The 14,022-nt window shown below is 43.1% G+C and overlaps 2 protein-coding genes across 9 annotated transcripts in view; one reads left to right on the top strand and one right to left on the bottom strand.

Annotated features, from left to right (window-relative positions):
- LOC146829091 (uncharacterized) overlaps nt 1–14,022 on the bottom strand; it is a 351,679-nt gene that overhangs the window by 136,025 nt on the left and 201,632 nt on the right. The window lies entirely within an intron of this gene.
- Nucleotides 1–14,022, top strand: part of ARL13A (ARF like GTPase 13A) — a 304,644-nt gene that overhangs the window by 120,399 nt on the left and 170,223 nt on the right. For all 6 annotated transcript variants that reach the window (XM_085607727.1, XM_085607726.1, XM_085607728.1 and 3 more), the window contains one exon: nt 4,006–4,113. In XM_085607727.1, the coding sequence (XP_085463853.1) occupies nt 4,006–4,113 (108 nt within the window). The remainder of the gene's footprint in view (nt 1–4,005; nt 4,114–14,022) is intronic.

Raw genomic sequence — 14,022 nt, 5'->3', positions numbered from 1 at the left:
TATCAAAATAAGAATCGATAAATATAAAAAGGCAATAAAAAGAAATTTTTTAAACTTCAATAATGTCCTAACTGGTTGCAAGCAGAATATTGGCTACCAGGGCACTTTGCACACTTAGGGCTACCATAAACAGGCATGGGTTAGTGATAAGGTTCAAAGAGGCAAGGGGGTAAGAGATTAAGGTTCAAAACTTAAGGGCGTAGCTTTATGGGTAATAAGTGGGGAACAACCTTTACAACGCAACTTTTACAACGCACTACACTTACAACGCATTTTTTACAACGCACAATCCATTACAACGCATGACATTACAACGCATGACACTACAACGCATTTTTAAAAACTACCTTTACAACGCATTCCATTACAACGCATACTACCATTACAACGCATACCATTACAACGCATAATATAGTAATTTTTACCCCTATACTATCCAACACTTACCCTACTATTGCACCCCCTGGAGTTAGAATAGTAATTTTTACCCCTATACTATCCAACACTTACCCTACTGTTGCACCCCCTGGAGTTAGAATAGTAATTTTTACCCCTATACTATCCAACACTTTCCCTACTGTTGCACCCCCTGGAGTTAGAATAGTAATTTTTACCCCTATACTATCCAACACTTACCCTACTGTTGCACCCCCTGGAGTTAGAATAGTAATTTTTACCCCTATACTATCCAACACTTACCCTACTGTTGCACCCCCTGGAGTTAGAGTAGTAATTTTTACCCCTATACTATCCAACACTTACCCTACTGTTGCACCCCCTGGAGTTAGAATAGTAATTTTTACCCCTATACTATCCAACACTTACCCTACTGTTGCACCCCCTGGAGTTAGAATAGTAATTTTTACCCCTATACTATCCAACACTTACCCTACTGTTGCACCCCCTGGAGTTAGAATAGTAATTTTTACCCCTATACTATCCAACACTTACCCTACTGTTGCACCCCCTGGAGTTAGAATAGTAATTTTTACCCCTATACTATCCAACACTTACCCTACTGTTGCACCCCCTGGAGTTAGAATAGTAATTTTTACCCCTATACTATCTAATACTTACCTTAAATGCAATTTAATATTATGCGTTGTAATGGTATGCGTTGTAAAGGTAGTATGCGTTGTAATGGAAATGCGTTGTAAAGGTAGTTTTTAAAAATGCGTTGTAGTGTCCTGCGTTGTAATGTCATGCGTTGTAATGGATTGTGCGTTGTAAAAAATGCGTTGTAAGTGCATGCGTTGTAAAAGTGTGCGTTGTAACGACATGCATCCGTAATAAGTAAGGGCTCATGAGAAAAGGCCTAAAGGTAAGGGGTAAGGGGAAATAGCTATGGGTGTAAACGTAAGGGGTTATATTGAGTCATGGTGGAGGCGCTTACATTACTCACTTCTGATAGTTGACGCCAATAAGGAGTTTATCTTTGGTGGGACTGCCAAAGATAGCCTTGGTCATGATTTGCCCACAATACAGTTGCCCACGAAAGTCACCCCTGCAGCACCAATTGTGGATTCAAAGCGTAAAAGAATGACAGAGAAATCTGTCAGCACTAAAAGGAAACAGCCGCCACGTTCTGGTGTGCTCCGAAGTGATTTGACCTCCTGGGTATACGTCCAGTACCAATCCGCCAGCTCAGTCTTCGAATGGCAAGGATAGTCATTGTCCTTTTACCCAGACTGATGCTACATCTGATCTATTAGATCTATTGGGCATAGGGCAACCCTTTATCAAAGCTTTATGCTCTCGGTTAGGCTTAACATTGATCAACTCGTACAAAGCAATGTTGAAATCTAATGAGTATCTCTGTATCATAGGGCCTGCTTCTCAAAGATCCTGCCTGAAACTTGCTCTTTCAGGGTTATCACTACATTTGGAACATGGTTCAGCAATCATGGGACTCACAAAGAATTGAGTGGACCTGGGAAACTCCAGCTGTGGCCGCAATTCCAGGAGTACTCACATGCTTGGGCATTCATACATTTAGAAATGTAGCAAGTCTACACTCTTACATGAATAAAAATAACTCACATGTGCTTTTACACTCTTCCACTTTTCATGTTGTTACAGGGGGCAAATATTTTGCCACAACTTTGTGGGTGTCCCCTTCTTTTTTCTTCTTTTAAAATGGATTTACTGACTTTGACAAGACTAAGGGCCTAATGCAGAGTTTAAGGGATGTGATACTCGGTCTTAAACATGACAGTGATGATGCAAGTTTCTTCATTTTTCAAAAAAACATTAATTTAAATAAAAGCGCAAACATCTATGTTAAATAACATGTATTATAAATAAAATAAATAATTTTGGTAGTAGGTAATCACACTTCGGCATTAAAAGCATATAAAAGAAATAATATTGTGCTGATTTAAATTAACCTAATTAACAGATAATTATATGTTAACATTGAAAGGCCTATTTTTTCATGTGGAGCTGTGGTTTTGCACAAAATGTTTTTCTTTCCACTGCAGATATTGTAATTTTCGGAAAGCCATTTTAGCTAGTTAATATGCATTTGGCATGTATTAGACAACTGATAGTGAGATTCTCATCAATAGGAGAGGAAACAACAGGAAGAATGATTAATGGGAAGAACTAACTGAACCGCAAAATCTGAACAAAGTATCTTTTTAAGGACAATTTATCTGTGGCCTATCATGAAAACGTGAGAAACTGGGGAGTTTACCTACTCCCAGGAGATTGTTGAAATCCAGTTGGATGCTGTGAACAGAGAATGTGATACTTGTCTTGATTAATGATTCACTGTGTTTATATTAGCGTGTGTTCCTAGAGTAGATGGTCGCATTCTGGAGATCCTTCCCTGGATTTCTTGAGACCAGATCTCACTTAATGAGATATTACATTTTGACCCCATTCCCTTTTATTAGATGTCTGCTGATTTATAGCCGAGAATACCTTCCAGCGTAACAATTTCTTTTTTTGAATTGCAAAGCCTTCAATGCTTATGTATTTATTCTCTCCTCAGAAGTCTTTTATTAGGTTTCTGAAATGACTCCTTATTCCATTCTTAATCAAATTAGAACAGGAAAATTGCTTTTTGGAACACGCTTGTTGCATTATCTCTATTTTGACTGTAATCTTTACAAATATTGTGTTTTATCTTGTTTTGAAATATAAACTATTGGATTATTTGAATGTTTAATAACAATTACTGAAGTCTATTAACTTCTGAATAACATAAAATAAATGTATTAGAATTATTTATAAAAATCTTAAACTCATAAAAATCTCTTTATTTACTTTACAAATGTAAAAGAAAATCGCGATTACTGAAGGATTAATGTAAACGATTGCTCCTTTTAAACTCTATTCGTCGACGAGCAAAGGTCCATACGACCAGTGGTGGTGGCAATTAAATTACTTCACCCAAAGGGTAATATATAAAATTTCCCATGCCCTCAATGGTTATCTCATCCGCAGTATTACAAATGTATTATATTCAATGGCAATAATAATACGGTGGGCAGTATATTCGTCACATTTGTGACAGAGTATGTCATCCGCCAAACTCAGGCCCTAGGCGTCCAGCTGGTTTGTAGTGGGAAATTAATTGCAATAATCTTTGGAATACCCACATCTCTTTGAGGTTATAGGAGTTCATCTCTTTCAGATGTTTCACTCTGGACCCCACCACCCTCCTCTGCAGATCGATTCACATTTTAAATGTCACTATTCTGGCTGAACTTTAAGCTTCAATTAATGCATTTATAAGGAGGAATCCTATAATTTCTGATTCGGTGAATGAGGAATGGAATGCTGCCCTCCAATGCTACTAACTGTGTGCCTATGTTATACCTAGGTGTGAAAATAGGTTAGTGAATTGGGCCCATGACTTGTGTAATATTATTCATTGTGCACTTGGTTCTATACACCGGCGAGAACACCAATGTAAAAACATGTGCATCTGCAATTTCCTCATTGTTTATGCAACTCATTTTATTTTTCAATGAACACTTTTCCTTTCTGATATTTCAGATTTAAAGACAGAACAGGCTCAACCCTATGTGGTCCCGGCCAGTGGACTATGTTCCATCTCCTGTCTAACTGCTGGACCTGGGTACAGATGAAGCAAAAGCCGATCAGGTGAGTTGTAACTTGTTTAGCTTTAGTGATGTGACTTCTCTCTCAAACATAGTCAGCAAATCTCTCCAGACTGTCAGTCAGTATCTAGTTAAAAGATTTTGACTTCATAATGTGGACACCATGAAATAATTTAACTTATGATAAAGAAGCAGCTTTGCATTTCTCAAACTCCTCTAATTCTGCATCCTCTGCATACTATGCACAAAAACACATTTTTATAAAAATGAAACTCCTTATATACTGTAGTTATGCAGAGTGGGCCAGATTAAAAATATATATATATATGCACGTTTGCAGCTGTAGGTTTATTTGCTTGCTTAGGGTACAGATTTTTCAAAAACAAAAAGGTTTTCAAAAGAGCACCTGGAAATATTTTGTGAATTCGAAATTATGTACATGCTAAGACAGTCTTGCATGCACAACTGTACATAGTGTAAAACTGTGTATGCAAAAATGTCACTGCATAAGAGCAATTGAACCTTACTATTTTAATGGAGAAAATAATCTCCCATGTGGAGTTACCCTTTCTCCTCTACCCACACCAACTTTGAGAGTGTTCCTTCACCTTTCCACCCTGCACACTGACTTACTCCTGTCCTTCATGAAAGTGAATATATGCTAGTTTCCAGGTTGAGAATGGGTTATTAAGATGTTTGTGAATATTCACAAAGCCATGAATTTGTGGATGTGCCCAAACTTTCCAGGGCATCCTGACCCTGGATATCCCACTTCAGTTTCTAAGAGATGATTTACCCACTCAAAATATTACATCTTAATGGTGTAATATTAATGATGTTTCTATCCTTTTACAAGGTTAAATTCATATTTTGTGAATTACAATTGTTAATTTTCTCTCATAAATCAAGCCGCTTAGATGAGTAATTTGCACATACATGTAAAAATGCCTTTCTGAATTTGACCAATTGCTCTTTGTTGGAAAATTGATGCCCTTGATCAACAGGAGGATGGCAGCTGCAAAGATTATCACATTAACTACATATTCGCTCAAATACTCGCGCACATTCAAGTATAGAGCTATATTGGACTCAGCTTTTGCGTGTTACAGCCTAACTTGTTTACAGCTGTTCTGTCAGTTGACTTCATCTGTTGTCATAGTTTCTGCTGTGGTTGATCCATTTGCACAGGTAGCAGTAAAACCATGTGCATGCTATAACATGTTCTCAAACATCCTCTTTCCGTTATCACAGGATAGGATACTTCCAGAGACTGGTGGCATCCATTTCGGCATTTCTTTCTCATATTTTCCAATCTTTCTTTTTCAACTCTTCAGCTAACTACCCTTCCTCCGTTCGGTGATTGTTTTTTAATAGCTGTGGCAGTGCCTGCTCTAGTGGAGGAACTATCCTGGTAGAGAAAATCACCATCACACCTTTTTTGTCTCAACCCAGTGAGGACTGTGTTCCATCAGCTGATGAATAATATCCACCCCTCAGCATGAATCAGACGTTTATTTTCTGGCTGAGGGTATACAAAATGAGGCAGGGCCAGGTCTGTGGCAGCTGATTGGTAGTGGTGATTTACCCACGTTATCCCTAGAAACGTCCAGCAAAACTTGAAGGAAACCGCCTGAAGGAAAGGATGCTCACCCTCCTTTATCGCCATTCAAGATCGTTAAATCACTGACGCCTCCTCCGCTATGGCGGAGGAGTGGCGCCCCACTGCTTTCAAGCAGTGCTAGAAGCAAAAACAGTTATCATTTTATGTTTTCTTTGCGGGCAGGTGGGTGCTAGAAGCAAAAAGATAAAATGATAATACCTTTAAGTTATCATCTTTTTATGTTTCCTTTTCGGGCGGGCGGGAGGGGCTGCACTGCTCACAGAGCAGGGCAGTGGTGGAGTGGTTTGCCCAAATGTAACGCCCTGAACGTCTCAGGATCGTTTAACAGACACGATAATGAGGACGCAACCACTTGTGAAGGGTTAGTTATTTTAATGAAGGCAAAAATAATACAAAGAATAAACAAAAGTTATAGTCACTGGAATCCTCCAGGCTAAGTACGTTACCAGCCCACCGCACGGATGGTCCTAACCGTCCTCTGCATATACGCCGATCCCGGCGTATGCCAACAGAGGGCAGAAATGAAATGGCCGACAATGCCAATCGGTAGGCTGTGAGGGGCACGAAGAGTGTTGGGGAGAATCGAGGAGTCAGGCAAACACCCAGCCGGGGTCTCTACCTGAAGGGAGCAGCCGCTCAACCTCTTCCGCAGACTGCACCGGGACGCGGAGTCACCTCCTGGTGATGCGTCACCGATACCCCAATCAAAAAGCAAGAAGACTGAACCGAGAGCAGCCGCTCGATCGATCCTGTGGACTTCCGAGTCTGTAACGCGGCAAACACCTCCTGGTGTGCGTTACAGCTGGCAGTCCCTGTATCTCTGGTCTGGCTGGGAGTTACGACTCCAACCAGCAAAAGCGCCACTGCGCTCTGACTCAGCCGAGTCAAAAAGCGAAGCTCAATGGTTGACCGGTAGAGCTTCCGGGTCCTTCACAGGTGACGATGGGGCAAGACACGGCCCAGGGAGTAACGACTCGACCTACCTCCGTTCTTGCCTTACTGGAGCACCACTCCGGAACACTGCTCTTCACGAAGCAGGTACGTCGGTGTAAACACAATATCCGACAGCGTTGTACCTCCCGGTTCCTCCCTTTATAGGGCGTGTTTTCCTTGAGTTATGTAACAGCTCTCCTGCTTACATAAGGGCGTGATTTCCTTGAGTTATGTAACAGCTCTCCTGTTTACATAAGGGCGTGTTTTCCTTGAGTTATGTAACAGCTCTCCTGTTTACATAACCTCTCAACCGCTAAGCATCCTGGGAGATGTAGTCCGTTTTCGCTGGTTACCGTTTTCTTCCCCTCGCATGACAGGAATTCTTGACACCAAACCAGTCATGCGCACTTTACTCACTTCTTCATGCAGGCTACATTACAGCCTGCATGGAGAACATGCCCACCCCTCCAGACCCTGGCTGAGTGCCGTGTTACGGTGCTCACACTGCTGCATTGCAGCACTGTGATTTGCTTAGGGGAGGGAGCCTGGCTGCCGGCTTCCTGTTCAGAGCAGGAACAGAGACGCAGAACCCAGCAGCGGCAAGGTAAGTGATATTTTTTTTGTGCTCACTCCCTCCATGGTGACCCCTGTGACACCTCCCCACCCCTGACACCTTCCTACCCCTGACACCTCCCTCCGCTACCCCCCTCACCCGTGAGCCATGCCGGCCGCAACTGCCATCAATAAACAAGAATTCACAAATCCAGGAGGTCAGACTTTAGTGTGGCAATGCATGCAAACTGCAGTTGTGCATGCTTACGCTTGCATTTGTGAGCACTAGACCCGTTGACTGTATTAGTGAGATTAGACAGGGTTTAAGAATGTGGATTACAAAACATTGATGGGTGGGACTAAGTAATCCTGAAAACTGAAGGAACAAATCTAAAGTGTATGTGTTAAACTGTAACAGTGTTAAGTTTAAATATTTGAATGTAACAGTTTTTTGTTTGATTTTGCCTTGATCTTTCCTTCCTTAATCTTTCCTACCCTCTTGGAGGTCATGTGATTCGATACTAAATTTCATTAGCAAAATATTTTTGTAGTATTATTGTGGATCTTTGAGAAGGTTCTCATAAAACCAAATATATACATATATAATTTTAAAAAGATCCATGTATAATCCTCTTTGTAACTTACAGCTTCCATCAGAGTATATTTGTTCTTGCTAGCCGGAGATACTCTATGCCCAAGAGATACCTCTTGTCAGAGGATACATCTTACCAGAGCCTACAAATGTGTCAGATTTTCTTATATCCGATAATCACATCTTCTCCACACGTCCTTTGGTTTTTCATTCTAGTTTTAACATAGCTTTAATGCTTTTTATGCAACAAGGAAGTTTAACTTGGTCACCTACAATTGAATCTCTAATTCCATTCATACTGAAAAAGAAGAGCACTTCATTCATACTGAAAAAGAAGAGTTATTTGCCATTAGGCCTTGCAGAGGGTGTGGAAAGCCCTATAGGGATGAGCATACTAAACAATAGAACTCTTGTTATTCTCACTTAGCAGAGACAGTGGTGGGTAGGAGAGGGGTGAGGTTTGGTAAGACAAGAGGTTTCTCAGCAGGGAGGACTGTGGTACAGGACTGCTGCTGCCCAGTTTGAGATAGTATTACTAGTTGTGACAGGAGAATTCTATGTGGTAAATGCTCATACAGCACTCACTCATGCAATGGTGATGGGTCTACCTTAGAAACTGCTTGGTACTCCCTTAACCCACAGAGGCAACAGACTTCACTTCTTGGGTTAGGACGTAGCAAATTTAATTCACATCAAGCAAGGTTGTATAACAACAACTGCAACCATTACCACTGCACAATGTCCAATATAGTAAAATACAGAGCAATCACTGAACAAAAAAATGCACATATCCCATTTACATCCCCCTTTGGCGGCAGCATAGTCCAAAAAGGCTACATGACATAAAGTTGCACATCAGAAATCCCTACACCTTTAGAGATCACATGGTGAATTGGTCCCTGCTGGGGCCACACGTGACTCTTAGTGACACCCCACATAATCACTGAGGTAGAGCTAGAATTGTAGGGTCACCAGCAGGCCAGTCCCTCTTCCAACCAGCCTCACCCCTGACAGGCTTCTCCCAAAGGTGGGGGCCAATTGAGCAACCTAGTGCCCTCATGAATCAGGGACTGTTATTCAGTTACAGTGGGCCAAGGGCAGGGAGGTCACTGGCAAAACAAGCCTGTTCCACAAAGATTTTCCTTTTTTCATCAGCCTCCCCAAAGCTTGTTTGTAGCAAAACCTCAAGTTCAGTTAAATGCCTTCTTCATTAAAGAATTAAAAATTACCTAGGTGTAGTAGCCCATGCCTGGTGGTGTCTATGGGTGCCACCCTTAGAACTACCTTCCCGAAAGTTTAGCTTTTTCACTGACATTATTAGTCTCAGGTTTAGCATCGCTGGACCATCACCTACGAGAGATACCCTCCGACTACAATTACAGGGTGCCTGACTCAGTTTGGCAAACATGGAAATGACCCCTTTACGAACTCCCCATCTCCCCATTGTGATCATTTTATTCTTTTTGACATGAAGGAATAGATTGTCAGGCTTGGAAGCCAGCCAACTTCAAAAGCCTGGCAGGTGTTGTAATTTAAGTTCAATCACATCCAACCAATGGTGTGCTGTTTGAGGCCTCACCTCCCAGATGCTGTCTTGGAACCTCCCTGCTGTCCTTTTGACTACTGAATCCCTAAACAAACACACCTTCTCTGTTTTCCCATTAACAAAACAAACAAATGAACGCTACCACTCACTGCCCTCCAAAGAAAGGGTGGGGTTTGTGGAGTGGGCAAGAAGGTGCTAACCACTATGATTCTATGCCAAATGAGGTCGGATGTAGAGTTCAAAGCAAATGGCTTTCTATCTTCCAGTAACCTTAATCCCCTCTGGCAACATTTTCATACCTGCTGCAGTTGTTAGTGCACCAATCCTAAATGATTGTGAAGTCAACATTCTGTGGGCACTCCCACCACTCCCAGGGTCTTCTGGCAGACCCATGTGAACTGCCTCCAAGCCGTGGGTGTCCCTTTTGCATGCACCAGGAAATTGTGGTTTCCCTCCAGCGGTCTGACTCTCAGGTAATTTCTGGCCAGAGAAACTGGACAGCCATGACATGAGGTGCCTCCCTTAACTGTACCTGTTAGAAATTGGGTTACAGGTTGACTGGGGTATGAGCCCTGGTCAAGCAGCAACCACAAACCTAGACAGATAAAGGGGCAGAAAACCCCTAAATTAACCTGCAATCACCATCTGGTAGCTGGGCACAGAGCAGTCAGGCTTAACTTAGAGACTGTGTGTAAAGTATATGTGCAATACTTCAAACAGTAAAACTGTGTAAACACCAAACAAAAAAATCCTGCACCGCATTAGGACAATAGATCGAACTTTGATAAATAAAACAAGATCAAAATGACAAAAGTAGAACCTGAGAAATTAAATGCCAAAGTTTATAGATAACAATATGGCCAAAAAGCCCAAAGCTCTATTGGGGATATCTGGTCGCGCCGGACCGGGACAAAGTCACAAGTACAGGCCAACCGTGATGGAGCACGGGTCGGCTATAGGAACCCAGTGAGGCTCACTGAACAAAGTAACTTAAATCCTGGTTGCAGAGCATTGTGTGGATCTGCGTCAGGGATATATCCTGAAGTAGAGGCGATGCGTCGGTTCTGAGATGCGGCAATGCTGTGGTGCAAGGTCCTATTACATCGACATTGAGGATCCTGTCATCGGGGATTACGATACAAAGTATGGTGTCGAGGATGCGAGGCACAGCAGAGGTGATGCGAAAATTCTGATCAGCTATGAAGCTGTGATGGAAAGTTTCTGCGTCATCACGAGGCTGCCATCGATGAGGGATGTGAGGAGCTTGCACTGGGAAAAGCATCTCTCAGCAGCAGTTCTTAAATTGATGCATCAGCCCCAAGATTCAGGAGGCGGCGGTGATACAAGCCTTTTAAAACGGGCCCAATCCATGCTCCAGCGCAGATGTGTCAGTTCTGTTCAGGGATGCGCTGATCAGTCGAAGAGATGAGTCGGTTCTGCTCAGAGATGTGTCGCTCAGCAGAGAAGAGGCATGAGTTCTACTGGCGAGCACCGTAGACCAGTGCTTAATTTGTAGAATAATAAGTGCCAGGGCCCTGACCAGGAGGCCACTGCAGCTTACACCAACCAGTGCCCCCGTCATTGCTGTCAGACGGTACCATAACAACTACTAACCATCTCTCTTGCCTTTCAGTGCAACAGTTCAGATTATTCCAGGTCCCGAAAGCTAAAGGAATGGCTGGGAAGGCAGGTATTAGTAATCTTTAATGTACATTGTATTCATAAATAACCATTATTCTGCTCATCTCTAAATTAGATGAGCAATGCCACTATGTCGCAGACTGTCATAAGTGCATTGTCGACAATTAAGTGCCAGTGCCAAGCAACAGAAACCAATTAAGTGCCGGTGCCGAGCAACGGAAACCACCAGCTCAAATTAGGCCCTACCGTAGACCCACTTCCAAGGGTCCAGGACTGGGGTGGCACCACAGTCCAGGTGCAGAGGTTGGAAGCCTGTTCTGTCCTTGGAGCTCCAGGTCAGGAGGCCAGCCAACTAGCCCTTGGAGTCACTCTGGATTCTGGGGTCAAGAGATGCAGGTCCAGGTCTTCTCACCCAGGCAATTGGGCAGCAGGCAGCAGAGCAGGAGTCCAGCAGACTGGCAGTCTTTAAGCCGCATAGCAATTCTTCTTCCTGGGAGCATACTACATGTCCAAAAGTGTACTGAAGTGGTGTTGCCTGAGGGACAGTACTTATGCACAGTGGTGCCTTTGAAGTGAGGGAGACTACAGAGTGGTATGCAGCCCTTTGTGTGTGGACAGGACACAGTCTATTCACGTGTAAGTGAGGCTGTTACCAGCTCCTCCTTCCCATCCTGCCAGAGATTGCCCATTGAGACACACCTAATCTTATTGTGCTTGACTGTCTAGGAGGAATACACAAAGCCCAACTGCCAACTACATAAAGTCATTTGATCAGAGATATGCTACAGGAACCAAATGGCTAAAGCAAGAAAAGGGCAATTTTCTAAAAGTGTCATTTTCAGAATTCCTAGTTAAAATGCAACTTCATCATAATTTTGGATTTTAAATTATGACTCCAAAGACACCAGACTAGAAGGGTTTTACTCTTCCCAATTGGAAATTACACTTATACAATGTAATAAGGTAATCCCAATATTATCCTACAGGAGAGACAGGCCTTGCAGTAGTGAAAAACTAACCAGAGTTTTTCACTACCAGGACATGTAAAACTTAAAAGTACATGTGCTTTCTTTTTAATTCAGTGCATCCTGCCCTCTGAGTTGTCCAGGGCCTACCTTGGGCTGACTTATATTTGTAAAAAGGGTAGGTTTGGACATGTCAAAAGTTGTTTTGCCACGTTGACATGGCAGTGTAAATTACACACACAGGCTCTGCAATGGCAGGCCTGAGACATGGTTAAAGGGCTACTTAAGTGGGTGGCAGAATCAGTGCTGCAGGTCCACTGGTAGCATTTCATTTACAAGGCCTGGGTACATGTATTCCCACTTTACTAGGGACTTAGGAGTACATTAAATATACCAACTGGGGATGAACCTATTTTACCATGTTTAGCGGAGAGAACACTAGCACTTTAGCACTGGCTAGCAGTAGTAAAGTGTGCAGTGTCCTAATACCAGCAAAAAGGAGGTAAGAAAAGTGGAGGAGGAAGGCAAACAGTTGGGGGGAAGACTGTCACATCTAACTGCAGCCATATAGCCTTACCCCCGGCATCAGTCTTGGACAGCTGTGGCCGCTGCAGGTAAGAGCGGGGGGGTGGAACCCAGCGGGGAGGATTCCGACGGACGATGGCGAGGGAAGATTAAATAAATTATTAATTTTCCCTCATCATCGTCAGTCGAAATCCCCTCTCCCCACCGGGCCCTACCGCCTCACTGATTTTACCTGCAGTGGCCGCGGCTGGTTTTGGATCTCCTGACTAACAAGCTCTGTGAATGCAGACCACATCCTTTCCCTTAATTCCTGCTTGAGTGTCAGCCAATGACCTAGCTATTTATTCTGAAATTAGAATTCTCCAAAGAAGGCCAGGGAATAAGACAAGCTGAAAAGCATGACTTCAGAGTTGGAAGATCTTATATGGGTAAGACAACTAAGATCTTGTATAGTGTGGCTACATCAGTCGCTCTCCTGCTGTCCCAAATGTTGGGCACTAGGTTGCTTCCACCCATTATAGGTCTTTTTACTCTAAAGTCCTTTGTGGAGTCTGCCACCCCTCACAGACCAGAAAAGAAGGCAATTGCTGACAGCTGCCTCCTCACTGCTGCCACTGACTTCCCAGCTCCCTTTGGATACCCAAAAAAGAAATTAAGTTGTCTGTTTGAAATAGACCTCCCTTTTTACATCTCACATGGAGGCCTGATACGTCTGTCATGCAGCTACATTGGCTCACTTTGATCCAGGAGCCAGTGCTGCTATCAGCTATGGAGCAGTGGGGCACCAAGCTTTCATAGGCTCATGGGGGAAAAGCGACATCTCCATGTCCGCTTCTGGAAGTTGATTTCTGAAATCTGTAAACTTGAAATAAGACAGGGCACCAGCTACTGTGCCCTTAACTCCTGCAACATGCTTCGCCGTGAAGTGTACATTCTCTGCATGGCAGGGCCGAATCAATGATTTGAGAAGGTGCACGTCAAGTGGACACTGCACTCTTTGGTTATTTATGGCAGAGACGGCTGACATGTTGTCGGACCAAAAAATTATTTTGCTTCTAGAGAACTGTGACCTCCAAATATGTAATGCCACATTAATGGGAAACGATCTCCAGGAATGTTAGGTTCATGGTCAAACCCCTCTGAAATTAATCCTCTGACCGATGTTGAATACCCCATTTGTTACCTAGGACAGCTCAAAAGTTCCCCGCTTCCTGCACATCTATGTACAGGTCTAGTTCAGCATTATTTAATGACGGCTGTGGTCAGATCAGTGAGCCGTTAAAATTCTGCAAGAACCCCGCCCAGATATGCAGGTCCTTTCTAACCTCTCTGGCGAGACGAGTGTGGTGATGTTTGGATTTCGTGCCTGACATGCCCCTGGCGATGTTCCTCGAAAAGACCCGCCCATGAGAATGATCCTGAGTGCAAAGTTAAGCTGACTCACCAACCTCTGTAATTAATGGCGGGTCACTTTGGTAGAACTCCGGCAATTCAATAAGGTTGTCTGGAATTCCTCGACTTTACTCAGTGTGAGCCTGCATACTCTCCCTGAATCAATCTCAATGCCTAAAAAAATC

This window comes from Triturus cristatus, chromosome 5_2, assembly GCF_964204655.1.
Source record: "Triturus cristatus chromosome 5_2, aTriCri1.1, whole genome shotgun sequence".
Classification (NCBI taxonomy): domain Eukaryota; kingdom Metazoa; phylum Chordata; class Amphibia; order Caudata; family Salamandridae; genus Triturus; species Triturus cristatus.
This window is presented reverse-complemented; position numbering and strand designations above follow the sequence as displayed.